This window comes from Oryzias latipes, chromosome 8 (genome assembly GCF_002234675.1).
Source record: "Oryzias latipes chromosome 8, ASM223467v1".
In the NCBI taxonomy this organism is placed as follows: domain Eukaryota; kingdom Metazoa; phylum Chordata; class Actinopteri; order Beloniformes; family Adrianichthyidae; genus Oryzias; species Oryzias latipes.
This window is the reverse complement of record NC_019866.2, coordinates 25,521,031-25,548,529: the sequence shown is the minus strand read 5'-3', so window position 1 is coordinate 25,548,529 and position 27,499 is coordinate 25,521,031. Positions and strand designations below refer to the sequence as shown.

The window sequence follows — 27,499 nt, the reverse complement described above, 5'->3', positions numbered from 1 at the left end:
TCACTTATTCATAATCTCAGGGCTCACCGGCGCCCCTAACATGAGGCACGAGAACTGCTGGCCTCACCCAGCGAGTTTTTTGCCGGGGTTTAGCGCTCAGCACAGGAAACACGTCCCCCACATACAGTTATTTATAAAAGAAAACACTGTACATCATATACATCTGCTAAATTATGTAAACTCAGCTGATATAGTACAAGTGATTGAACCGACATACAGAGAGACAGCAGTGCCGTCTGACTGCATAGGTATTGCGCAATCCAAGGTGAGGCTCAGCGGGCTGGTGCCTCATCGCACGTCACTTCTTAGTATCTGAACGGCAAATGCGGAAATTCAGCGATTTTGAAAAGAAAAAACACCCAAAAATGGTACATTTAAATGGAAAATGACTGCAAAGCACAAATTACTGATTAAATATAATTGAATTTATTTTTTCTCTTTTCTTCCCATAATGACAGGTGAGGCACCTGCCTCTCCTGACTGCACGTCACTGTGTATAGAGTATATATTATTTTTAGTTTTATTTAGAATGTTGTATCATAAAGTTTGTTTGTTTTGAGAGAAGGTTAAATGCAATTTTTCCACTCCTGAAACAGTTCCAGCATAATAGTGTAGTGGCGGTCACGCGCACATTGCTGTCGGAGCTGGCAGCGCGGGGAATTGTGGGATATAATCCGCTTGGCCTGCTCTGGTCACGTTTGGGTTGAGTACGGGGTTTATTTTGCCTGTGTGTCCTTCCATCTGGCTGTTTTATGGCTGTTCACTCTTAGTTATTTAATCCTGTTGTGGTTACTTCTTTTTTGCACTGAGTTCAAAAAAATAAAGCCTAGAGATCCTCCTATCTTGTCTCTCCGCTTCCGTCATTGATGCATTGCTACAATACTGTAATACGTGTATTTCTTGAATGTTGGATCAACTGAAGAAAATCCTTTCATCAGTAAATGTTCATCTTTCTTTACTGCATCTTACAGTTTTAACAGTTGTTAGACAAAAAGAAATTACTTAAAATCAATGACAGTCACTTTGAAAAATATACTTTCAATCATTTTATGTTTGTTCTAAAAAATAAAGAAGGCAGGAACTGTGAGGAAAAAACTCTTCCCGGAGATCTTTTAGTGTGACACCGGTCCCTCACGTAAACACGTCCCCAGCACGCCGCTGCTTCCCGGCTGTAGTGTAAAAAGGGGGTGACGCGCTCAGACTCGTGTCGGTTCTGGTTCTGTTTGTTTCAGATGTTGTAGAACTTTCGTTATCGAGGAGCTACAGCGAGAAGACATCAGAGAGAATGCCGCGGGGCCGCGCGCCTTCGTCCGCGCGGCTGTTTTAGCGACGGGAACCCAGCTGCCGGTGGCGCGTGCACCCACCATGGAGGGGAACACTAACAGGGACTTCCTGAACTCTGACCCGCTGAAAACGGTCCGGTTCGGGGGCAGCGTGGCCGAGACGTTAGAGAAGCACCGGCAGGTACTCGTTTCCGCCGCAGACTGAAGCTTTGGTCCGGTTGTCAGTCCGTTCCATTAAGTTGTGACGTGGCTGCATATTTAAATAAAAAGAAAGCATTATGGAGGTATTTTCTAATGTTTGAATTTAAAGTAAATTGATTCGCATTGAATTGTAAAATTGGTTGCGGAGATACTAAAAAACACAAAGCTGGTGTGCATTAGGATGCAACTGATCCTGAACTGTTCTACTAGAATCTTGGTTGGTGGTTGTTGATGTTCTGTTCGGTTCTACAGGGGGACTTTGGTGATTATGAGCTGCTGCAGCATCAGCTGGCAGATCCAGACATTAAGGTGGGTTCCGGTATTGGGCCGACTGGTCCCGTTGGATGGTTGGTACTGAGCTGCTCCTCTGCTCCTCACAGGACGCTCAGATCATCAGCTGGCTGCAGGAGTTCAGGAGCTGCGTCACCTTGTTGAAGAAGGACCACGAGCAGCTGGTCCATACCGTTCTGGTGAGATGCAGAGAGTTCTGGGAGAGGAAATCCTCCTGTTGATTTCCTCATTAAACATCTGTGAATATTCCATTCTGGGTGGAACTAGGGTTGGGCGATGTCCCCTAATTTGGCCGTTGACGATGTTTGCTGTCAACCATCGGGATGGACGATGACATCGTCGGGGGGGGGGGGGGGGGGTATTTTTACATTTTTCGTTCTTATATAACTGCTATTCGTTATTTTGCTTTTTTCATTTTATTTCCCAACTAATGGTTAATCCGCAATGATCCAGTATAAACTGAGGGGAAGTGACTTTAACAGAAAAAGTAACAAGCAAAATAGAAAAGAAGTGGTCCGCTCCCGCACTTAACTAGTGAAGTTGACCGGCGGAGGGCGGATTTACAGCTTTATGTTTGATGGGAAGGGGGGGGGGGGGTACATGAGCGGTATGTGTGGGAGATTTAAGACTGCGATCCGTCCCGCAGCTCTAGGGGTACTAGCTACCGAACTCAGAACCGGGTCTAAACGTGTGTCTGAGCACAGTTCGGATCGTCAGCACACACAGCGGTTTGAGCTTCAAAGCAGAAATGTCGCTCAGTCCTTAGAAAACATTCAAACAATCACGCGGATTTGTGTTTCCAGTCGTGTCCCGACTAAATAAAGGCTGATGTTATTCTTACACGTTTACGTGCAGCGCCACCCAAAGCTAATGTTGTTAGCCCGTGTTAGCATACTGCTAATCCTGGCTTCGTTCAGAAAAAGCACTGACCACACGGATTAAAATTCAAATGATGAGCGAACAGGTGTTTCATAATAACCGTAACATTATTAAAAGCACGTTTAGAAGATCGTCTCGTATTTTACCGAGCTGACATGTCAATGTATATAGCTGCTCGCCGCTGTTATCGTTTTGTATTGATTTGTTACCTTCAATAAAGTTTGGAAAAAAAAGCCGCTCGGCGGAAGTTGTATCCTCTTCCGGTTTTCAAACTGCGCATGTGCGAATACTGCGCATGTGCGAATGATTTATTCCGACCGAAATTGTGACCTTAGTGAACGTTTTTATATTCTGAAAACATTTTTCTGGGCCCATGTACACGGTTGGATACTAATCCGACCATTGATCCCATCAAGATATTTTGTACATGTAACCGCGGCTTATGGTGTCGACGCGCAACGTGGCGGGGGCGTGGCATCACGATGGTGGTCTCTCCATCGGGATGTCAGTCACCCATCACGATGGACGATGATATCGTCCATCGGCACAACCCTAGGTGGAACCATTCACTGTAACAACGATTCACATCATCATTTGTGCTCGCTGATCCGGTTCTCTGACCTAAAGTGGATCCAGATTCTCTGACCTAAAGTGGATCCAGATCCTCTAACCTAAAGTGGATCCAGATCCTCTGTCCTAAAGTGGATCCAGATCCCCTGTCCTAAAGTGGATCCAGATCCCCTGTCCTAAAGTGGATCCGGATCCCCTGTCCTAAAGTGGATCCGGATCCTCTGACCTAAAGTGGATCCGGATCCTCTAACCTAAAGTGGATCCAGATCCTCTGTCCTAAAGTGGATCCAGATCCCCTGTCCTAAAGTGGATCCAGATCCCCTGTCCTAAAGTGGATCCGGATCCCCTGTCCTAAAGTGGATCCGGATCCTCTGTCCTAAAGTGGATCCAGATCCCCTGTCCTAAAGTGGATCCAGATCCCCTGTCCTAAAGTGGATCCGGATCCCCTGTCCTAAAGTGGATCCGGATCCCCTGTCCTAAAGTGGATCCGGATCCTCTGTCCTAAAGTGGATCCAGATCCTCTAACCTAAAGTGGATCCAGATCCCCTGTCCTAAAGTGGATCCGGATCCCCTGTCCTAAAGTGGATCCGGATCCTCTGTCCTAAAGTGGATCCAGATCCCCTGTCCTAAAGTGGATCCGGATCCCCTGTCCTAAAGTGGATCCGGATCCTCTGTCCTAAAGTGGATCCAGATCCCCTGTCCTAAAGTGGATCCAGATCCCCTGTCCTAAAGTGGATCCGGATCCCCTGTCCTAAAGTGGATCCGGATCCCCTGTCCTAAAGTGGATCCGGATCCCCTGTCCTAAAGTGGATCCAGATCCCCTGTCCTAAAGTGGATCCAGATCCTCTGTCCTAAAGTGGATCCGGATCCCCTGTCCTAAAGTGGATCCGGATCCTCTGTCCTAAAGTGGATCCAGATCCCCTGTCCTAAAGTGGATCCAGATCCCCTGTCCTAAAGTGGATCCAGATCCCCTGTCCTAAAGTGGATCCGGATCCCCTGTCCTAAAGTGGATCCAGATCCCCTGTCCTAAAGTGGATCCAGATCCCCTGTCCTAAAGTGGATCCAGATCCCCTGTCCTAAAGTGGATCCAGATCCTCTGTCCTAAAGTGGATCCAGATCCTCTTCATCCAAACTTCCAGACAGAAATTCCTGCTCCTGAACAGTTTTCCAGATTCTTGGATTTCTTCCAGATCATCAAGTTAATGAAATCTGTGTCCAAACCAACAAGTAAACTAGAATGAATGTCAAATCCATTCTCATGTTAGTTTCCTAAAGTTCACCACTGTTGTTTTTCCACATCCAAAGAATCCAAAGGGAACATTCTTAGAACATTCTAGACACTGGATGGTCACATGACTTTATTCACAGTCTGTCCACACATTGGACTGGAATGATGGACTGGTCCGTGTTCATGACATCACATGTGTGTTGTCTGCTGTGATTGGTCGGTTTTACCTTATAGTAATATAAACCTGCTGTACCTCAAACTAGATGGTATTTATTTGGATTGAATATTTATTTATATATTAACTGGTATAGGTGGATTTGATTATTAACTTACCTCAGACAGATGGATCTGGTTGATTGTAGGAATCCAATCCCACCTATATTCTATACTTGGTCTTTTAATCATTCATGACTAGTGCCTTTACCTCCCTAACTTATCAGGATAAAGTTCTTTTCAGCGTGCTGCGCTTCTCCATACTTATCCCTGTGTGAGCTCCAGAAATGACCCTTCTTTCACGTCCCGATACAGAAGACCTTCTTGTCTTGTTTTCTTGTACGTTGGGATGTGGTGAAAGTCCAGTTGGGATATCCACAGGTTCTGAGGGCTTGACGGATATGTTGCTCTTCTTTCTTCTTTCCGTCAGAGCTTGTGGACACCTCCTGGGCTCTGTGTTGTAGTGTCATGATCACGCCTAGTTTGTGCTGTAAGGCTGTGGTCCCCAACCACCGGGCCGCGGGACACTTGGCACCGGAAGGCACAGAAAGAAAAAATAATTTCCATTTTATTGTTTTTTTTTCTCGAAAAAAAAAACGTTTTATTTTGAAAAGTGACCGGATCCTCTCTGTTAAATCCGTCACACTTAACGCACGTCAAAGTCGGGACACCAAACATCACGTGATACACACCTTGCGTTGCACCCTCCCCCCCCACCTCCACCGGTCCGCGGTAAACGTGCCTTGCGTTGTACCGGTCCGCGGTGACAAAAAGGTTGGGGACCACTGCTGTAAGGGGTGGTTTGAATCAAATAACAGGTACTGATCCGATCGAGAGAGAAAGGATGGTTTGAGCGAGGAGTGAAAGAAGCCATCTTTGACAAGAAGGACAAACCTTCTCTGAATAAGAACGGTGGTCTCAGGTTTATTCTTCCATCCATCTACGGCAGTGTTCTGAAACCCAAACAAACCAAACCAGTTCCACCTGAGTCGTTAACCGCTGAAAGAGAGGACCAATGTGGAGAGCGAGTCACTGGCTCCCCAACCCCCAGCTGAGGACAAAGGACTATTAACGACCCGAAACCATGTAGGCTAAGTGGACAATACCTCCAGTTTCAGGTCTGACTCCTCCCCCATGGACACATACATATACCAGCTCTTAGACCAGCTAATTCAGAATTGACAAAGCCTCTTGGATAAGAGGTGAAATGTCTTCTAACTTTAAAACCAAGTCCAGATGACATCCCCTAAACCTACTACTATAATGATAATTATAATGATAATAATAATATTAATGATGATAATGATAATAATAATAATGATAATAATAGTAAAACAGGTATGATAGGACACCTGGACTGAGGTCCTGGTTCAGACCCAGATGACGGTTGAATCTTCATGGAGTCATATTTCTACCACCATGTTGCAAACAAAACTTTCTAAGTTACAAATACAAATATTAAATATTTGTTTTCAATTTTTCTTTTTGGTCTCAAAAAATAGTTTTGCGTTTGCAAAACAAATGTTTTAGATGCATTGTGTGTCATCTCACTTTTTTCCTATCTTTGATTTTGCTCACAGTAGTTTCGGTTTAGCTGACAAAGCTGCCATCCAACAGCTGCTGATTGGTCCAGATTCTAACCAATCCGGTGCCTCTGTTTCATATTGACGGTGCTTGGAGGCAGACATGGACTTTGGAACTTTGTATCGGATCTGTTTGAACGGGAGTCTGCCATCTTCAATCATTCTGACCCGTTTCTCAGAGTAAAAACCAGAAGGAGCAGCAAAGCAGCTCAAATCAAACAAACAAAAGTTTTCTATTTATTTATGTCAGTGTAGAGACCAACGTGTTTAAAATGTCTGCAGCAGAAAATAAACGTCTGAGCTCCGACTCCGTCCATCTGGAAGTTACATTTTTGACATTTTATTACGATTAAGATTTGCATCAATAAATAGCATTTCTTTAATGAGTAATTTTCTTTGGATAAAAGCACAGAAGTTCTTAAAAATAAGACGCTGTCAAAATTAACATAAAAGTTAAGAATTCTACCTCTGCTAAATACATTTAGTCTACTTTGGTGAGCCGTCATTCTTTACTGTTAATCTGTTCCAAAATGCTTGTGCAGCATAAAATATTAAATGCTTTAAATCCCTCGGTTTTTTTCCAGCTTCTGAGCAGACACCCTGTTAGATAAATACGGTGATTTGATTGGTTGGAATCTGGACCAATCAGAAGCTGTCTGATGGCAGCTTTGTCAGCTAAACTGAAACTTGAGTGAGCAAAATGAAAGATGGGGAAAAAAGCGAGATGAGACAACGCATGAAAACGTTTCTTTTGCAAACGCAAAAATAAAACTAAAATTGAAAGCTAATATTTAATATTTTCATTTGCATCTTGTAGTCTGTAACATGGTGGCTTAAATATCACTCCATAAATTTTGATTAAGAATATTTCAGAAACATTTCATGAGGATTGTCCGTCATGGAAACGGCTTCATGGGTTTAGGAAGGATTTGGATCTGGTGAAGGAGACCTGGATGGAGGCCTCCTATTTCAGATCAGGTCTTCTCCGTCTTCAGGCCTCGTCATGAGTTCTAGATCTAGACATGAGTCCCCTGGATCTCCAGTGTGTGCTTTGGTTCCTCAGAAGCTACCGTGGGTCAGCCGGAGCCAGACTGTCGTGGACGAGTTCCTGGCCTTCCTGGGTAACCTGGTGTCAGCCCAGACAGTCTACCTGTGCGCCTGCCTTAAGATGGTGGTCTCCCACTTCACCCCCAGTATGATCCGCTGAGTGGCGCCCTTTCTGCAGGTTGGCTCAGGTGTGATGGGGATCAGGAGTTGATGCTTTTTTGTTTGTGTGGCAGAGCGGGTGATTGTCTGTGAGGAAGGAGTGGACATTTCTGATTCAGATGATGAAGATGACGGTGAGTGGCTTCTGTCCGTGAGGAACAGCTCATTCCAGGATCACTGTCTAACCTCTTTGTCTCTTCAGATCTCCCCAGAGCCTTTGATCGAAGTCATGATGCGCTGCAGCTCATCATCAGATATGTGCCATCGTGAGTCTGCTCTTCCAAGAACTCTTTTCATCTGTCTGTGTGTGTGTGTGTCTACAGTACACTACACTACAGTACGCTACGGTACACTACAGTAGGCTACAGTACACTATGCTACACTTCAGTACGCTACGGTACAGTATGCTACGGTACACTACAGTACACTACAGTATGCTACGGTACACTACAATACGCTACAGTATGTTACACTACAGTATGCTACGGTAAACTACAGTACGCTACGGTACAGTATGCTACACTACAGTATGCTACGGTAAACTACAGTACGCTACAGTACACTATGCTACACTACAGTACACTACACTACAGTACACTACACTACAGTATACTACGCTGCACTACAGTACACTATGCTGCACTACAGTATGCCACGCTACACTACAGTATGCTACGGTACACTACTGTACGTTATGCTACACTGCAGTACGCTACGGTACACCACGGTACACTACAGTACGCTACAGTACACTATGCTACACTACAGTACACTACACTACAGTACACTACGCTGCACTACTGTATGCTACGGTACACTACAGTACACTACAGTATGCTACATCACAGTATGCTACGGTACACTACAATACGCTACAGTACACTACAGTATGTTACACTACAGTATGCTACGGTAAACTACAGTACACTACAGTACGCTACGGTACAGTATGCTACACTACAGTATGCTACGGTACACTACAGTACGCTACAGTACACTATGCTACACTACAGTACACTACACTACAGAACACTACGCTGCACTACAGTATGCCACGCTACACTACAGTATGCTACGGTATGCTACGGTACACTACTGTACGTTATGCTACACTGCATTACGCTACGGTACACCACGGTACACTACAGTACGCTACAGTACACTATGCTACACTACAGTACACTACACTACAGTACATTACGCTGCACTACAGTATGCTACGGTACACTACAGTACACTACAGTACACTACAGTACACTTTACTGCGCTACACTATAGTACACTACATTACACCACACTACGCTACATTACCCTACGCGACACTACACTACATTTACACTACACTATGCTACAGTGAACTATGCTATGCTCCACTACACTTTGTTACCCTAAATTACCCTACCCTAGACTAACCTATGCTATGCTACGCTATACTACACTACATTTGCTCTACACTATACTAAACTGCACTGTGCAACGCTACAGTGCAGTACAACGCTTCAAAGCTCCTTCAGCACAAGACTGTTGTACCCTCAGTGTAAGAAGGAGCGCTACCGCAGGTCATTCCTCCCCACAGCCATCAGACTGTACAACACCGTGTCAAAGTGACACTCCACGGTCCCAGGGTGTTTTTCTGTTTAGTCATTGATTCATTTACTTTTGTTGTAGTTGTTGTTTTTCAATTTTAAATTGTTTTTTGTTCCTGAACAGTTGTTTGTTTTTGGTTTTGGTGTGAACTTCATTAGTTATTTCTGTATTTTGAAAAAATTTGTAATGTTTTTTTACAGTTTACATGTTTTGCAGACTGCATGTTTTTTACTTTTTGCAGCTGTATTTATTTAATATTTAATATTTATTTCTTTATTTAATAAGAATCTCATTTTTGATAATAATTTTTCATAATAATTTTAGTAATATTTTTAATTATCTAATATAAATGTCATTTGTGATGTCCTTTATTGATGTTATATTATATAGATTATTTCTGAATGTCGTGTTGCTGCCACAGAAATGAAATTTCCCCATTGTGGGATTAATAAAGTCATCTATCTATACACTACACTATGCTATGCTACGTTATGTTTATGCTTCTCTACACTTCGCTACAATAAACAATGCAACATTACGCTTATGCTGCGCTAAACTACACTTCACTAGACTTACGCTACAACATGCCACGCTACACTACCCTAATTTATGCTTACACTATGCTACCTTACATTATGCTTAGACTACCCCATGCTACGCTACACTATGCTTATGCTGCACTACACTTATGCTACTCCATGCTGCACTACGCTACACTTCACTATGCTTACGCTACACTAAACTTTGCTAAGCTACGGTACAAGACGCTAAATTTCACTACGCTATGCTACTTTACGCTACAAAGACATGACAAGATGGACCTTTCTTAGCTCTCCTAGCCCTACTTGCTATCATGAGGTGAATGTGATTGTCTGGAAAACAGTCAGGGGAGGTTGTTGAGTAGCTGTAAAGACGGTCTGTGCTTCTCCTGTGACAGATTTTGCTGCGTTTGTCCTGTTCTGATTATGTTCCCACATTTTTTCTGTCATTTCTTTACAGGACAAGCCGCTTTCTTGCCCCCATCCTGCAAGACAACTTCCCCTTTGTGCAGAAATCCTCCAGAACCCTGGTAAGAAGCAGCCGAGAGCCCATGTGAAGTCTGCATCATCTGAAACAGATGCTGTGTTCTTCACTGCAGCTGTCATCAAGTCTGGATTTGCTTTACAGGAGTGTTATGTGCACAACCTGTTGAGGGTCACCGTGTACGCCCCGTTTGTGCGCAGAGACGTGCTGGAGCTGATCGTGGGAAGGATGCTGAAACTGGATGTGAGTTGGGACGCGTTATGAGATGAATGTGGAGGTCCCAGCGGCCTCGGATCACGCTGCTCTGAAAGGGTTGCAGTGAGTCCTACTAATGAAGAGTTGGGACCCCTCCCTCTGGGTCGGCTGCTGTTCAGCCACTGCAGCTCTGGATGGGAACCTGCTTCCCTGCTTAGCTGTGGTGGAGCGGTCCCCGCCTGTGATGCTGCATCTGGGTGGTGGTGCTGCTGTTCACAGAGAGGGAGGTTCCAATTATCAGCGTTTCCAACATCTCGTTTTCGTGCTCAGCCTGTTTCTCAGTGTCTTTTCCCATCAGTTAGGGGGTGGGAGGTCTGAAAGGAGTGGGGGGCTAGGTATGGGGAGGGGGGGGTATTTTTTTTATTTTTGTGCTTGTTTATTTTAATTTTCATGCTTGTTTTTATATTATCTTTTTTGTTTAATTGTAAAGCACTTTGTGTTATACTTTTATATGAAAAGTGCTTTATAAATAAAGTTTGCTTCGATTTGAAGAAAACAGCATTATGTTATTATGATATAAGATTGACTAATGTTCATCCACAGTTCAAAAGATACTCAAATCCACAGAAAGATGTAATGTTTCTCTGCTGTAGGTAGGATAAGATAATAAATAACATAAAAATACCCCTTAAAAATATGTAATCCGTATGGATCACTTGCCATGGTTCGCCATTTTTTCGTGATACGGCGGGGCTGCGTTGGAGCCAGACAACGACAGTAAGCTGTGATTGGTCCAAGTTGGACTGAGTCAACATTTCTATGGCAACCACTCTCACCAGTCAGGAGTGAGCTTGTTGGAAGACCACACCCCTTCCATCGAAAGCAGGCTCAGGAGAATCTGTCAAATGTGAGACCACATGCTTTTCCTGAGGCGTCTGATTGGTCAGTTAATAAATGAAATAACTAGAACTTCACACAAAATATGATGAAAAAACAGAGGATTGTCTAGGAGATGTTGAGAATCAGATCAGGAACGGTTCTTCTGATCAACAGAATGACTGAGGAACAGCTGTTTCTATAGGAGTCCATGGCATTTCAGCTTCTTGGAGCCACTCCCTTTTTGGAACGCCAGGGGGGAGGAGTCACTGTCCAGTTCTCATATAGACTCAATAGTTCTAATTAACCTTAACAACTGTGTTGCAGGTGAGTGTCTCCCGTGCAGACCTGGAGGGAGCAGAGGAGGGCGTTCAGGAGCAGAGCACAGACCAGGAGACGCTCTTCGACATGGTAACGCTGTGAACCGTTTGACATTAGACGGATCTCTGGTCAGGATGTTCTCCACATCTTTGCTTCAACAAAAACTCCTTCCCATCAGGATGAAGACGTCCCGGCGGAACAAACACCGGCGATGAAGGTGACGGTCCACCCGGTAGGAGAGAGGCTGGACGCCCTGATGACCGTACTGATGGCCTACATCAAAGACGTCTGCCACGTTAACGGTAGGCAGATCACATCTAGAAAGGATGCTGCTCTAGCTAAAGACTTTTACTTCAGAGGTGTAAAGGAGTAAAGTGGAAGGAAGAAATCCTTCAGAGGAACAGATCATGGTGGAGGTTCTGGAGATCAGTGCAGGGAAGACGTTTGGACAGGGGAAGAGCCTAGAGGAAGACCACAGGACATTTGTGAAGGCTGTTAAGGAGGATGGATGTGTGAGTGAAGAAGAGGAGAAGACTAGATGGAGGCAGAGGATTCATGTGGGAACATCAGCGGCATCAACCCTATTCCCCCTGAGCTGCTGCTCTGCCTGCTTGTTCTCTTCACCGTTGGCCTTAGACAAAGTAATGCCTTACTCACAACGGTCCTTATGGAATACAGCTCCTAAACCCCCCCAGAGGGAAACTGGGACAGACCGAGGGTTTATCATTTCTCCCCCCAGGGCCGTTCCTGATGATTAGTGGTCTATAAGGCTGATCACTGATGTTCATTTGAAACCTCCAGAGAGGAACAGGTTCAGCAGGACTTTCGTGAGGGTTTTTCAACCAAAGTTTTCATATCAATTAACATCATTTAAACGACTGATCTCTGTGAAAAGTTGAAACAAAAGTGAAGGGACATCCTCAGCACTGAAGCGTGTCTCATAAGGTCAAACTAAGATGGAAATACGTTTTATTAAGCCGAAGGTCAAAATAGTTTGGGGAGAATGTGACTGTTAATCGTCAGTAGGCCTAGCTAACAGCTACATGTTCCACCAGAATAAGAAACGGCTCCATTTGACCTCCAGCAAACACAAAGGAGAAACAACTGAGCTGTTTCCCTGAGAGGTCAGACACACAACAGACACACAACAGGAGGAAACAGTCACACTGATCAATGATAGATCGGCCTGCTGCTTCACGTCCTCTGTTCACGGTTCACCGATGACTGGTTGACGTCTTCAAGTCGGCGCTCCTTACCACATCCTGGCTGTTGGAAATGAGGAAATTAGACGGTGTACTTTGTGTGAACATCCGACGGACGGGCACTTGTGTATCACGTGCACGCCAGTGTGTGCAGCATTTGCATTCGGTGAGCCAGAACTCTGACCTTTCAGACGACTAGAGTGTGGTGTAAGGACACTGTACCACAGCATCACCCGTGTGTTCCAAGTTTCCATTAGCCGTAGATGTTCTCTATGATACACGTAGCACACATACAACACTGAGGTGACCGTGCACGCCTCAAGGGGAGTGTAGGACACTCCTGCACTGGTTCCTCTCAATGACCCTCCATGGACCCAGACAACCCAAAAACCTGCAGCGCCCGTTCGGATCAACCCCCCCCCCCCCGTACACGTGCATGTGACCAAAGCTTAAAGCTGCTATCAGTTTGGATGCTTCAGCAAATCAAATCAAATCAAACTTTATAAAAGGGTGCTTCTCATGCCTCAGTGCTTTACATTTAAAAACAAACACAATATTACATAAAAAGACAACCCACTCCCCTCCATGAACACACATGACCCCTCACACAAAGAACACTTATAAATGTCACTTCTGAGAGAAACGTCTCGACTCTGCAGCAGATATCCACAGTGCAGTGTAGTCCTTCATCCACTGCCGTTAGACTCAGCCACCTGCATCAAATGTTAACGCAGTACGTTTCTTTGTGTCTCATTGCTGGACTTGTGTAACGGTGTTTGTGCTAGAATGTGTTGGTCCAGCCACAGAAACGTGTGCATCCACACCGTGCCTGTCGTCTGTGCAGGCTCTTTCCATGCTGAGCGGTCCAAGGAGCTGTTCCGAGATCTCCTGAGCATCTTTGACAAGCTCATCCTGCCCACACATGCTTCCTCACATGTGCAGTTCACCCTCTTCTACCTCTGCAGCTTCAGACTGGTCAGTTGTTCTCACACTGGATAAAAAACACGGTTCAAAAAACTAACCAGCCAGTCGATTTTCACGCAGTGCCTAAGGTAATTGATTCTATTTAATGATGTAGGAGTATGAGGGATGATCAATAGTTTTTTCATTTTACAAGACCCCTCCCATATCTTAACCAACCCCCCTCATCCCAGGTAGGGATGCTGCATTTAAGGCTTCAGATTGAGTCTTTGGTCTCAAACTTACGGATCACTGATGTGATTCTCCAAACATTCTGAGCATTTGTCTTAGTTTTATTGTATTATGTGGGGGGTGGGGGGCAGACGCAGAGGGACAGCAGCTGATACCTAATTGGAATGTCCCAAGTGTGTTTTGTGCCTTACCTGCCCAAGTGTCAAAGTGTCCTTGAGTTAAACACTGAACTCCCAGTTGGTGCCAGTGTCTGGCAGCAGAACCACTGTGCACGTGTGTTTGTGTGCGTGCATGTGTGTGTATGTGTGTGTGTGAGTTTGTACGTGTGTGGTCGTGTGTGTACATGTGTGGTTGTGTGCGTGCTTGTTTGTGTGTGTGTGTGTGTGTAGGTGTGTGCCTGTGTGTGTGTTCGTGCGTGTTTGTTTGTTTGCGTGTGTTTGTGTGTGCGTGTTTGTACGTGTGTGTACAGGTGCATGTGTAGGTGTGTGCGTGCGTGTGTGGGTGTGTGCCTGTGTGTGTGTTCGTGCGTGTTTGTGTGTGTGTTTGTGGGCGTGTGTTTGTGTGTGCGTGTCTGTACGTGTGTGTATAGGTGCGTGTGTGCAGGTGTGTGTGTACATGTGTGGGTGTGTGCGTGCTTGTTTGTGTGTGTGTGTGTGTAGGTGTGTGCCTGTGTGTGTGTTCGTGCGTGTTTGTGTGTGTGTTTGTGTGTGCGTGTTTGTACGTGTGTGTACAGGTGCATATGTACGTGTGTGTGTGCGTGTGTGGGTGTGTTCGTGCGTGTTTGTGTGTGTTTGTGTGTTTGTACGTGTGTGTATAGGTGCGTGTGTACGTGTGTGTGTGCGTGTGTGGGTGTGTGCGTGCTTGTTTGTGTGTGTGTAGGTGTGTGCCTGTGTGTGTGTTCGTGCGTGTTTGTTTGTTTGCGTGTGTTTGTGTGTGCGTGTTTGTACGTGTGTGTACAGGTGCATGTGTAGGTGTGTGCGTGCGTGTGTGGGTGTGTTTGTGGGCGTGTGTTTGTGTGTGCGTGTCTGTACGTGTGTGTATAGGTGTGTGTGTGTAGGTGTGTGCCTGTGTGTGTGTTCGTGCTTGTTTGTGTGTGTGTTTGTGTGCGTGTGTTTGTGTGTGCGTGTTTGTACGTGTGTGTACAGGTGCATATGTACGTGTGTGTGTGCGTGTGTGGGTGTGTTCGTGCATGTTTGTGTGTGTTTGTGTGCGTGTGTTTGTACGTGTGTGTATAGGTGTGTGTGTGTAGGTGTGTGCCTGTGTGTGTGTTCGTGCGTGTTTGTGTGTGTTTGTGTGCGTGTGTTAGTACGTGTGTGGATAGGTGTGTGTGTGTAGGTGTGTGCCTGTGTGTGTGTTCGTGCGTGTTTGTGTGTGTTTGTGTGCGTGTGTTAGTACGTGTGTGGATAGGTGTGTGTGTGTAGGTGTGTGCCTGTGTGTGTGTTCGTGCGTGTTTGTGTGTGTTTGTGTGCGTGTGTTAGTACGTGTGTGGATAGGTGTGTGTGTGTAGGTGTGTGCCTGTGTGTGTGTTCGTGCGTGTTTGTGTGTGTTTGTGTGCGTGTGTTAGTACGTGTGTGGATAGGTGTGTGTGTGTAGGTGTGTGCCTGTGTGTGTGTTCGTGCGTGTTTGTGTGTGTTTGTGTGCGTGTGTTTGTACGTGTGTGGATAGGTGTGTGTGTGTAGGTGTGTGCCTGTGTGTGTGTTCGTGTGTGTTTGTGTGTGTTTGTGTGCGTGTGTTTGTACGTGTGTGTATAGGTGTGTGTGTACGTGTGTGTGCGTGTGTGTCTGCTTCCTGTCCTGCAGGGGTCTGTGATGTCATGACACGCCTCCTCATGGGGGCGTTTCTGCGTTTCAGGCTCTGACTGAGGCCTTCCTGGACCACCTGTGGAGGGTCCTGCAGAGCCCCTCCCAGCCTGTCGTCCTCCGCCAAAGCGCCGCCGCATACTTGGGCAGCTTCCTGGCCAGAGCCAAGTTTATTCCCATGCAGTGAGTCTGTGCACAACTGTCACTGAAGAACACAGGAGGGGATGAAGGCTCAGGATGAGGATGAGGAGGCATTATTGTCATTTCACCCCCCCCCACATGTCTCTGCTCACGTATGAAAAACCTTCAGCAGGATATTCAGAACGACTCAGAGAAGAATACTGCTGCTTCAAGTGAAGCACATTTACCAAATAGATGCTTCCATGAAGTTGTCTTTGGTGTAATATTGAACAGTTTTGTTTTCATCTTCTTAATCTGAATCTGCTGTCATCTAAAGATAGAATAAAGCCCCCTGAACGTGCAGACTTGGCAAACACACCACAGACACAAAAACACAAAAACCAGACGATTCTGGCCAAAACTCTGAGGCTGACTGAGAGTCTGGTGTCCTCAGAACTGTCCGGGCCTGTCTGGATCTGCTTGTGGGTTGGATCCACGGTTACCTGGACAGTCAGGAGCGCAGCGACCGGCAGGTGTGCTGTGACCTCAGCCTGCACGGGCCTTTTTATGCGTCCTGCCAGGCGCTCTTCTACACGCTGGTGTTCAGACACAGAGCCATCCTGGAGGCCGGCATGAAGAAAGGTGAGCTACTGGAAAACCCCACGTCGCTTGGAGCAGGAAGCCGTGATGACAACCGTGGCGTGTGTTTCAGGGCTGGAGTACCTGCAGAGCATGAACCTGGAACGGGTTGTGATGAGTCAGCTGAACCCTCTGAAAGTCTGCCTGCCGTCTGTGGCCGTCATGTTTGCTGCCGTCACCAGGTGAGCAGCTGGAAAGGATGTTCCAGAACGAAACTTGTTTCAAACATGGAAAAAGTAAAAATGTAGATTTTGTACCAAAGATTACTAAAGGTGAGGGAATGGGGGGGGGCACGTCCCATTCCTGATCCACGATCTGGTCCCCATTTCCTGTCCAACTGTCCAATCCTCCTTTTCCAGGAAGTACCAGGTGGTTTTCTGCTACACCATCCTGGAGAGGAACAGTCGGCATGCGCTTCCTGTGGTGCACGGCTCCTCAGGGAGGGACCATGTGAGCACCAACACCAACCCCCTGGACAGCTTCTTCCCCTTTGACCCCTACCTGCTCAGGAGGTCCAGCTCTGAACCTTGAACCCATCAGACTGACAAACCCTCGTTTCTCACTTATCCTGATTTATGCCTGTGTGTTTGGGGGGGGGGCACAGGTCTGGCCTGATGGTCGAGCCGCTGTATCAAGTCTGGGAGGAACTGGCCGACACCGAGCTGTTTCCCACGACAACCAGCCAGCAGGTGGGGGCCAGGGAGGGTTTCTGGAGGTTTAGTGGGACCATATGCATGATTCAGTTCTTGAAACTCTTGCTATATACTGGTGCTCACTTCATTTATGTAAAGATATTTATTTAAAGACAGAATTGAGTTACAACAATGAGGCTGAACCAGGAGCAGAAAACCTGCATGAGAGGAGAAAAGGCTAAATGTTAGCAGAACTGAAGAGAAAGACGAGGAAAAATGTCATCATTTTGTAGGGTTGGTAAGGAAAGTTGATGCATTCTGTTCTATGAACACTACAGATCTTCTGTAGACTGGAATTTACCAAAATGCATGTTGACAAGCCACAAAGCTTCTGGGAAAATGATGAGACCAAACTGGAGCATTTTGGTAAGAAACATCAGCTCTATGTTGGTAGACTCTCCAACCAAAAGAACAGTGTCCCTACTGTGAAACATGGAGGAGGCTCAGTTCTGGTTTGGGGCTGTTGCTGGGCAACACAGACCTTCTACTCCCTCCAGAGATTTTCTATGGGGTTGAGATCTGGAGACTGACTGGGCCACTCCAGGACCTTGAAACGCTTCTCATGAAGCCACTCCTTTGTTACCCGGGCAACGTGTGTTTGGGATGGTTGTTATGCCACGATTCATCTTCAATGCTGATGGAGGGTTTTCACTCAGAATCTGACCATCCATGGCCCCATTCATTCTTTCCTTTACACGGATCAGTCATCCTGGTCCCTTTGCTGAAAAACAGCCCCAAAAACGGATGATCCCTCAGGTGGCGTCCGTACCATTCACTGTAAATTACATATCTTGACGAGTCGGGTGTGACGTCACCCATAGAAAAAGGCCTTGCTTCTGGTTCCAACCAAATGACGTCAGTGTTCAATGGGTGTTACATGCTCAGTTGCCATTTTCCCGCAACATGTCGTTCGCCATGTTGGAACCAGACGTCCTCAGTAAGCTGTGATTGGCTCGTCTACATTCCTATGGCAACCAGGCCACACCCCTCCCACTGAAGGGGAGCTGGGGAGAATCTGTCAATCAAACTCTTTGGAGCTTTAATTCCCCCTGAGCACCACAGCATTCTTCTGATAGCTTACAGTCCACCTCAGTGAACAGACTTTTCTTCAGGTTGTTTGGATTTTATTGTCAAACTAAACATTTGGATGAAAACTCTGGATGTGTGACAGGCGTCAAAGGAGGATGAGGACGACTTCCTGTGCGAGGAGACGCCCCCTGCAGAGGTCATCCTGGGAATGACTCCCAGCTCCTGCGGTTCTGACATCTGCGGCCCGAGCAGCGTGGGATCCCCCCCCCCCAACAGACAGTGGCCTTTCAGGCTGTAGACCTGCAGACCTTTGGGGGTCAAATCCAAGCCAGCGGTAGGACATCATCGCTGTCCCAGATGAGTCCTGCCTGCAGACGGCAGTGGGAGGTGTACGGATGGCAGCCCCCCCTCACCCCATGTCTTTACAGTTGTAGTCATGAACGAACACTGAGTGTGTTGAACATTTGGCTAATGAACTGATGCTGTTTGTGTGAACGTTCCTCCCACACTGATGAGAAGCAGATCCGAGCTGCACAGCCGTGTGTCTGAACCTGAAGCCTCTTCCTGTAAATAAACATCAGAAGATTCTGATTTTGAAAGGAAACAAATGAGAAAAAGGCTTTTTCTCAATATTTTGTTATTTTAAAATACGTTGATAAAGTACAGAAATGGTTTTTATCTTTTCCCGTTACAGTTGCACCTGATTCTCGGGGGGGGGGGGGTCAAGCATTAGGCCAACAGAGGGCGCTGTGCACAGATGGTCCTTTAAACTGGTGATCACAGTTAAAATAAGAATTAAGCCACTAAAATGAAAAAACACATATGAAATAAAAACTGCCATCAGAATCTACTGTTTCACACATGTACACTACTCACCCTGATAACTGTTATTTCCATGAGTGCTTTTCCTATTTGGTATTTCAATGAAACGCAGAAAACTAAAATAAGAGAAACACCACTTTCATTCATTGGATATTTATTACCCCAAACATTAGGACAATAATAAAATCCCAAACATGGACCGTGTCAGCAGTTTGTCCTCCATCGGCTGCAGTGACAGCTGGACCTCGGCGTCTCCTGCTCCTCACTAACCTCATGATGTTCTGAGGCGGTCCAACATGCGGTTCTGCAGGTCACTTGGGCGTCTGGTCATCGAGTCTCTGCTTCAGCTGGTCCCAGACCTGCTCTATGGGGTTCAGGTCAGGGGTCATTGCTGGGTCAACCATGAGGCCACGCCCACTTCCTGAAGTCCATCTGTGATACTTCTGGCAGCATGTAGTGGAGCATCATCATCCATGAACAGGAAGTTGGGTCGTTCTGGTGGAATTCTATGATGTCTCTGAGGTCAGAACCTGCAGGAACTGGACCGTTGCCAATCATTTTTTCTCACAACCCTTGTGTTATCTCATGGGGTCTAGATGACCCACCCTTCCATTGATGTGTTCTCCCTACCATGATAAAGGTGGAAAGATGTCATGTAATCCATGGACACCAGTGAAGATCACAAATCATTGAAGAAAAAAGGGTCAGAGCTCTGTCTAGTGGGTCTAGATGACCCAACTCCCAATGTTAAAGTGCCTAGGATAGCACAGGGGTTTCTTTCACTAGACTCTGGTACTCTTGTGTAATGTTAGGTTGTCATTTGTTGCTTTTCAGTGTGGTAGGTTGAATGCAGATTTATTATTTCCATTGTCTAAGTTTTATCTACATTAAACATCAACTTTGTTGTGCTCATCTTCAGGCTTGACTGACAGATTTAGGAATTTGATAACTTCCTTTTTCTTGAGAAAATTGCGACGTTTTGCCCCGAGCTGTTGACAGATTCACTTCAGAACAGAATCCGACCCAATGACCTTCATTTGGACTCCAGTTTTACTGTGAGAGGAAGATTTGACATGAACCACCTTTCTCTACGTCATCTCTTCATGATATTTCTCAGCTGAAGATCATCTGTCTGAGTTGGAGCCAAAGATCAAGGAGGGAAAGTGGTGCAGCTGCAGTCATCTTAGATCTGAACGTTGTCTGCTGGGTTCTGCTGGACCATCGCATGACCTCTAAAAGTTCCCTCTGGCTTAAAATTGGATAATATTTTTCAAAATCTGTTCACAAAGGCAGAAATGGGATTGTATGACTGAATGCTGCAGCAGACATCAGGATTCACTTAAGCTGGTCTTTTATAGATTCAACGATTGTTCCGCTGAAAAGTGAAGCAGGAGCGATGGAATGTGATGCTATACTCGTCATAACATCGCTGGGACCTGGGGGGGGGGGTTTCACAGGACATGGAGACTCGTTCACTTCTCAATTCTTCTTTTAATATAAAACATGACAGAAAAGGAAGCAACACCAAAGATGCGATCTGCTGGGACTACTCAGTTTCTAACTCTTCTGAAGCTGTCTGCCTTAAAGCTTTGCTTTGTTGCCCCCCCACAGATCCATGGCTGAGCCCCCCTCAGGTTCTGAATTGGACCACAAAGAGAGGAGACTTTTCTGTGCAGCCAGTTGGTCAGAAGTTCTGCTTAGGAGGCCTCCCCCTGTCAAACAAGCCCCTCCCACACATGAAGCATTGAAAATAATTGGTGGATTTTACAAAAGACTCAGGGAGGAGGGTCTACCAGTGTGGATAAGCTCATGCAGACCTTTAGCGCCACCTGCTGTCAGTGTGGAGGTTGGTTCAGAAGCGCTGCATGTTCATCTATGCGCGCACAAGCGAGCGCGATTTGGGATGTGCTGGACCGGCACCGTGTGCTGCTGCCTGTGAGGAAGAGTCCGGAGGTTCAGCTGCTCTTCAGGATCCCGACCTCTGCTGCTCAGACGTGATGAGAATCCTCATCCAACGTGGCATCTGGAGAGAGGCAGAGGAGGCTATGAAGTTTCATTAGATAACAAGCTGAGGAAGGCTTCATCTGCTGAAGCAGAGCCGAGTGACTGTTTCACTTATGCTTCAGTTTCTGCTTCACTTTCTGCTTCACTTTCTGCTTCAGTTTCTGCTTCGCTTTCTGCTTCACTTGCTGCTTCAGTTTCTGCTTCAGTTTCTGCTTCAGTTTCTGCTTCAGTTTCTGCTTCACTTTCTGCTTCACTTGCTGCTTCAGTTTCTGCTTCAGTTTCTGCTTCAGTTTCTGCTTCAGTTTCTGCTTCACTTTCTGCTTCACTTGCTGCTTCAGTTTCTGCTTCAGTTTCTGCTTCAGTTTCTGCTTCAGTTTCTGCTTCAGTTTCTGCTTCACTTTCTGCTTCACTTTCTGCTTCGCTTTCTGCTTCAGTTTCTGCTTCGCTTTCTGTTTCACTTTCTGCTTCACTTGCTGCTTCAGTTTCTGCTTCAGTTTCTGCTTCAGTTTCTGCTTCACTTTCTGCTTCACTTTCTGCTTCAGTTTCTGCTTCACTTGCTGCTTCACTTTCTGCTTCACTTTCTGCTTCGCTTTCTGCTTCAGTTTCTGCTTCGCTTTCTGTTTCACTTTCTGCTTCACTTGCTGCTTCACTTTCTGCTTCAGTTTCTGCTTCGCTTTCTGCTTCACTTTCTGCTTCGCTTTCTGCTTCAGTTTCTGCTTCACTTGCTGCTTCACTTTCTGCTTCACTTTCTGCTTCGCTTTCTGCTTCAGTTTCTGCTTCGCTTTCTGTTTCACTTTCTGCTTCACTTGCTGCTTCACTTTCTGCTTCAGTTTCTGCTTCGCTTTCTGCTTCACTTTCTGCTTCGCTTTCTGCTTCAGTTTCTGCTTCACTTGCTGCTTCGCTTTCTGCTTCACTTTCTGCTTCACTTTCCGCTTTAGTTTCAGCTTGTGTTTCTTGGTGGAGCTCTGAAACTGTCGGTGAGACCTGCTTATCTGTGAAGGACCATTTTTCCTCGGTTTTCTGTCCAGCTTTGCTCTGATCTGTTTCCGACCTGACGGAGGACTCGGCCTCAGACACGGTGCTTCTGTTTGTTTTCAGCTCCTGCCGTTTCCTCTCCTCCACATGTCCCCCTCGTCATGTTTCGTTGTACCTGTGTCTGTCGCGGCGCCGCTGCACGCCCCCTCCACCAGCTCTTTTGCCTCCGCAGCCAGCTGAGAGGCAGGATCAGGGAGGGGCGACGGGGTGTCGGGGTTTTCTGTGGCACTGGGTGACCTGTTGCAGGAAAGACGACACAGCAGGATTATTGCAGGAGAGCCCCAGCAAAGCTGAAACGTCCGGCCGTGGATGCTCACCCCTCTCCTCCAAAGAGACTGGGCATGGTCAGCACTTTGTGGACGTTCTGTGGAGACAGACGGCAATGATGTGAGACCGGACTGTTGGACATCATGTCTGCTAACAGCTGAAATCAAGATGAGTGACATACGTGATGGAATGAGCACATGAAGGACTGAATCTAGAAAACAGGCTAAGCTGGGTCTCACAGAGGGGCAACTCTGTTCCTGCTAAAGCCCCCTACAGCACAGCCTAGAGCTGAGCTCCAGAGGCAGATGGAGATGGTGCTGGGGCATTTTGGTCCGTGGGTCATAAAGGAGCAAACATGGTGATTGACGCCTCACCGTCTCTCTGCCGCTTCCTTCCTCACATCTAAAGATCTTCATCCAAGAGAATCCAAATATTTGCACCCTATTAGTGAAGTCGGATTTATTTTAGGATCCTTTTAAAGCAGCAGTCTACTGTTCATCACGTGATTGTTGTGTTCTTTTCATTTTTAATGTGTGTGTTCTAGAGCACTGAGATGGAGAATGATGTCACTTCCTGAAAAGAAAGTCATGAAACGACATTAAATCAACTTTTTAAGCAGAAACATTTCCAATTCTGTTTCCTGGAAAATAAATAAATAAAATCCCATCAACAGGAAAATGAAAAGAGAAAATAAATTCATGCTCTAACCTGCACATACACATATTCATGCAGAACCATGCTGAACATGCTTTATAGTTATACCACGGTCCGGGTGAATCCTCGATTCTGATTGGCTGCTACATGTGCATTAAAAAGTGATAACAGACACCTAAAAAAGTAGTTCCGGTCACATAACTTAAATGTTCTGTATCACTGCGCCGGCTTCTTTAAAACAAACTTAATCTTCATCATCTGGACAAAAACAAGTGGTCATAGGTGAACTTTCTCTGAACTGATGCTTTATTCAACACATCATGATCATCAGCATAGATATCACTTTCCTTTGCCGCTGCAAAATGTGAAGTTCAAATGTGGGTGCTGAATAAAACGCTCCCCCCCCAAAGGCCCAGAGGAATACTACTGGAAGCGGATGGAGGCGGTGGGTGGATGACCTCAGATGGATGATGACCTCTGGGACTGTTTTCTCACTGACCCGTGTCAGTTTGTCAGCTGTAAGGGACTTGCTAGATTCTCTCCAGACGGGTTCTAGCATCCACTGGTCCTTTTACTCTGTTAAAGCTGAACTGAGATCAGTGAACCATGAGGGGGGGGACCACTGTGGGTCACCAGCTAGGGTTTGCACCTCCTTCCTCACACAAAGGCCACATTCAAATGCGAGTGAGCCTGACTCTGATAGACGGGTGGCAGACACTTTCTGACCGGAGCCTCTCTTACCTGAGCAAAGCCCAGCAGCTTCCTGTTGGAGATCTCCAGGTGTTTCCTGTTCACCTCTGATTTCCTCAGCTGGGAGTCGATATTCGTCAGTCTTCTGTTTAACTCCAGCACTTCATCCTGGACACACAAGCATTGTTGTTTTTATGCTCGACAAAGAAAAAGGCAAACACGTTCCTTTGTGGATTGTACTGGGTACAAATGTGGATACGGGTGCAGCCAGATCGCAGCCGATTCAGAGAATTCCCTCAGCTCTTTTGCAGCTGTGAGGCCCTCATGTCGGCCTCAGGCGCGGGGCCTCAGGCGCCCCGCAGAGATGTTCCACAGAACCGCTTTCTGGACTTCAGATGGCGATGCTGTGAGTGTGAGACATGACGAATCTCACAGGCAGATAAAATGTAAGCGACACCCCCGGCCTGGGCCCTGATGGTAAAAAGAGTTGAAAAATGGAGCCAGGGATGCGAACAAACAACCCATGTGGTGCTAGTGGGGCGTGACAGAAGGAAAACTAGCTCGCCTGCTTCAGATGACTCCAGGTTTCATGACGTCAAGATGAGAGAGAACAGACCAGAAAAGGTGGTGTGTGAGGGACACAACTCGTGTCAAAAGTCTCATTTTCTGCTCCGATATACAAATGACTTGATTCTGATTCTGTTCTTTCATTTGTCTCTGGCCCCCCAAAGCTGCTGGTGGGATAAAAGCATCCAGTGTTTGAGTCCCCATGATGAACGCCGTCTGCAGGACCGAGTTCACAAGAGAACCTGATCCACGTTGTGTTTGTGTCTCACACTCATTCAAGCTGCTGACAAACTGAAACATTTGGGAGGAATCAGATGACAAACCAAACTTTTGGGAGATGTTTGTGCACCTTGGGGGGCTCTGCTCCTCTGCCTTGCCTCTTGATGGCGAGCTGGTTCTTCAGGTCTTGGATCTCCGCCTCCAGCAGCTGGATGACCTCCTCGTAGTCCTGCTCTGCACTGCTGGCCTGCCTCTGCACCGTGTCCGACTCGGCTGCTTGTAAGCGACTTTTCAGTCGAGTGTTCTCCTCTACAGTCAGACAGGCTTTCTGGAGGGACAGCGACTTGGTTCAGAGTGCGTGGTGGCCGATGGGAGGTGAGCAGGGACGAGCTCTGGTAGAAACCTCACCTCAGACGTCTTCTGGAGCTCCTCCTCCAGAGTTTTCTTGCTATGCTCCATGTCCTTCAGCATCACCTGCAGACAGGTCCAGAGTGTGGGCGTGGCTTTGAAAATGACCTCACTCATTCCACACCCCCTCATTTTAAATTTAAACCAATAACTTTAGGTAAATGATCCTCTCTGAACAGAAAGTATCAGAATTCCTTCTGACTGTTCCACCAACACAATCACACTTCATGCACTGTTCTGTGCAACGACAGCAGGAACCTGCAAACTGAACGGAGCTTCTTCCAGCGTGATTTTGGTGAAAGACAAGCTAAGGAGATCTTTAGACGACCACAACAGAGAAACAACCTTTCTCTCTGAAGGTTTGAGAAACTCTGAGGGATCCTTAAACACAACATCTCTGTTAACTCAAACTGGAATTGGAATTTAAACTACAAACCCAACAACACAGTGAAACCAAAACAGGTCCATCCCAAAAATAACACGGAGGGAGAAGTGGACCAATGAGGTCTCCGCTGTCCAGTGCAGTCAGGATCCCCCCGAAAGGAGAGAAGACCCACAACAGCAGGACTCAGCAGTTCCCCCTGAGGACAGTGGATCTGCCATAAAGTCCCATTCTGGACAGAGAGGACAGCTTGTTTGAAGGACTCCAGGAAGACATCGGAGTCCAAAAAGAGAAGCTTCTTTAAACACCAGAACCAGAACCCTCCATCGAGAGCTGATACTGTTCCACATGCCGCAACACTTTCCTTTCCTTTCCTGAAAGGCGTTTTCCAACAACATGGATTATTCTAAAATGTATAAATATATACATGAGTTGAGGGAGTTTTAAAATGCTATATTATTGGATAGAATGTTTTCTTTGGCAGTAACCACATACCACTTTAACGTGTAGTGGTGTCACCACTGTGACCTGGAAAAATGTTGGACTTTCTTTCTACTAAAAATACCAAAAAGTACCACTTTGGTCTACATCCTAACCTTGTTCTAAGTTTAAAATGAAAAAGGTTCTGATGTTTTTGTGGTGTTCTCTTTGGTTTTGGTCATGTGAGGAGTCGGTTCAGAACAGGAATCAGACCAGAGCTCATTGAGAATTCAGCAGGACACACACCTTCAGCTGCTTCATTTGGGTTTGCAGCTGCTTCACTTCCGTGTGGAACTGCTCCATGTCCTCGCTGCTGTAGCTGCAGTCAGACTCATATGTCTGCAGACACAAAAGCACCATCAGGGCTGAGTTCAGCAACTTTCTCTGTTATCTCCTGAGCTCTTTTGAGAGAATGAAAGGCTGTGAAAAGAGCTTACAGGTGAGTGAAAGGCTGACGTGTCCATCAAACTGGCTGCTTCGTGATAGGAGAAAGTGAAGGGAGCCGTCGCTAAACCCAGGTCCTCCAGATCCTCTGAGAATATGCTTTGGGTGGCCTCCACAAAGTCTGAGGACGAGGTAACACAAGACAGAAGTTGGAGAACAAGTTCAACAAGATGGCAGCAATCCATGTCCAAATATCTGTGTCCACATAGAGACCCTACATGGATAAAGGCTCCACATGGGGTCACTATGGACGGAGGATCAAATCTGATGCACATCAAACACAAATTTGACACGTGAATCACATTTGGTGTGACGGCAGCGTTACACTGGGCTTGGTGAAGCTGTTTAGAAGTGACACACTGTTTTCCCAAAAGTATGACTCCAGGGTGCCTTGCACTCCAGGGCGCCTTGCACTCCAGAGCGCCTTGCACTCCAGGGCGCCTTGCACTCCAGAGCACCTTGCACTCCAGAGCACCTTGCACTCCAGGGCGCCTTGCACTCCAGGGCGCCTTGCACTCCAGGGCACCTTGCACTCCAGGGCGCCTTGCACTCCAGGGCGGCTTATTGTCTGAAAAGTGAGGTGGGTTTTGGGAAGCTTTGTTTCATAGTCCAATCTGTTGACTTCTGAAGACTTTGTTGTCCTCATTTGCTTAGTCATGGGGCTGCGTTGTGTTGTGGGGGTTGACTCTGTTGCCTTTCATCGAGAAAGCTGCTGGTTCAAATCCTGTAAGTCCCTGTGGAGTTATGCTGGACAACGGCTCCAGATTGTTCCTTAGGTATCTAGGCCTGTCTGTTTCTGTGTGGCTCTGGGATGGAGAGGAAGATTGTTCAGGGTTTATCCCATCTTTACACCACAGTAGCTGATTGTAGTTATTATTTATTGTTTTTGTGAACATGTATTTTCCAATTGAAATAGCATTTTCATTCTGCTGCAGTGAGGCTGAACTTGTGATTTAAATCTGGCGCAGTAGAAACCACACCATCTATCAGTAAAATTAGAAAAGCAATTTAAACACTGAATGGGACCAACTGGTGTCTGCTCAGACCTGTCTGAGTGACAATTCCGTGTGAGCGATCTCAGCATTCGTGTCTCACCTCCATAAGCCACGGTGCCTTGTGGGTCAGGGGTCAGTCTCTGCCTCAGCTTCTTCCTCTTCTCTTCAGTGACATTCAAACCGATGAAGGACAGAGCCTGACAGGAAACAGGAACAGGAAAACAGTCACAGCTGAGATACAAATCATTTCTTTTTGTGCGCAGAAGTGAAATCTGACAGAGTGGAAACGGCTTTTCTGCACCGAATCCATCCCCCCGGGGGGGGGGGGGGGGGGGGGTCGTCGACCTGCAGTCACAGCAACAGCCCCTCCCAATCCACAAAAACGAGTGGGTTCTCACATTGTGAATTCACACAGTGAGGAGGAGCCCCTTCCAGGAAGAGTC

The 27,499-nt window shown here is 46.4% G+C and overlaps 2 protein-coding genes across 4 annotated transcripts in view; one reads left to right on the top strand and one right to left on the bottom strand.

Annotated features, from left to right (window-relative positions):
• The first annotated feature begins 1,116 nt into the window (after positions 1-1,116).
• rrn3 (RRN3 homolog, RNA polymerase I transcription factor) lies at positions 1,117-18,935 on the top strand. Its single transcript, XM_023957892.1, has 17 exons — positions 1,117-1,464; positions 1,737-1,793; positions 1,865-1,954; positions 7,312-7,441; positions 7,529-7,588; positions 7,657-7,720; positions 10,041-10,110; positions 10,209-10,307; positions 11,463-11,546; positions 11,635-11,758; positions 13,503-13,633; positions 15,662-15,792; positions 16,184-16,371; positions 16,442-16,550; positions 16,728-16,880; positions 16,973-17,057; positions 18,232-18,935. Exons 1-17 carry the CDS (start codon positions 1,366-1,368, stop codon positions 18,385-18,387), a joined length of 1,830 nt encoding a protein of 609 aa, XP_023813660.1. The 5' UTR covers positions 1,117-1,365; the 3' UTR covers positions 18,388-18,935.
• A 1,447-nt stretch (positions 18,936-20,382) lies between these two features.
• The window catches only part of LOC105358029 (syntaxin-binding protein 4), a 55,278-nt gene continuing 48,161 nt past the window's right edge, over positions 20,383-27,499 (bottom strand). For 2 of the 3 annotated variants that reach the window (XM_023957890.1, XM_023957889.1), the window contains exons 13-21: positions 27,157-27,253; positions 26,055-26,182; positions 25,864-25,956; positions 24,756-24,821; positions 24,478-24,675; positions 23,613-23,729; positions 22,268-22,314; positions 22,066-22,187; positions 20,383-20,934 (exon numbers count right to left, since the gene is read on the bottom strand). In XM_023957890.1, coding sequence (XP_023813658.1) covers positions 20,900-20,934; positions 22,066-22,187; positions 22,268-22,314; positions 23,613-23,729; positions 24,478-24,675; positions 24,756-24,821; positions 25,864-25,956; positions 26,055-26,182; positions 27,157-27,253 — 903 coding nt within the window. In that variant the 3' untranslated portion in view covers positions 20,383-20,899. Of the gene's footprint in view, positions 20,935-22,065; positions 22,188-22,267; positions 22,315-23,612; positions 23,730-23,931; positions 24,033-24,126; positions 24,345-24,477; positions 24,676-24,755; positions 24,822-25,863; positions 25,957-26,054; positions 26,183-27,156; positions 27,254-27,499 lie in introns of those variants that run through there. The other variant, XM_023957891.1, reaches the window with a different exon arrangement.

Bases quoted from the DNA above. Each gene is read 5' to 3' on its own strand.
- rrn3 (XM_023957892.1), top strand. From the start codon at position 1,366: ATGGAGGGGAACACTAACAGGGACTTCCTGAACTCTGACCCGCTGAAA. The intron at 11,759-13,502 runs GTAGGCAGATCA...TCGTCTGTGCAG, and splicing joins AGACGTCTGCCACGTTAACG to GCTCTTTCCATGCTGAGCGG. The intron at 16,551-16,727 runs GTGAGCAGCTGG...CTCCTTTTCCAG, and splicing joins ATGTTTGCTGCCGTCACCAG to GAAGTACCAGGTGGTTTTCT.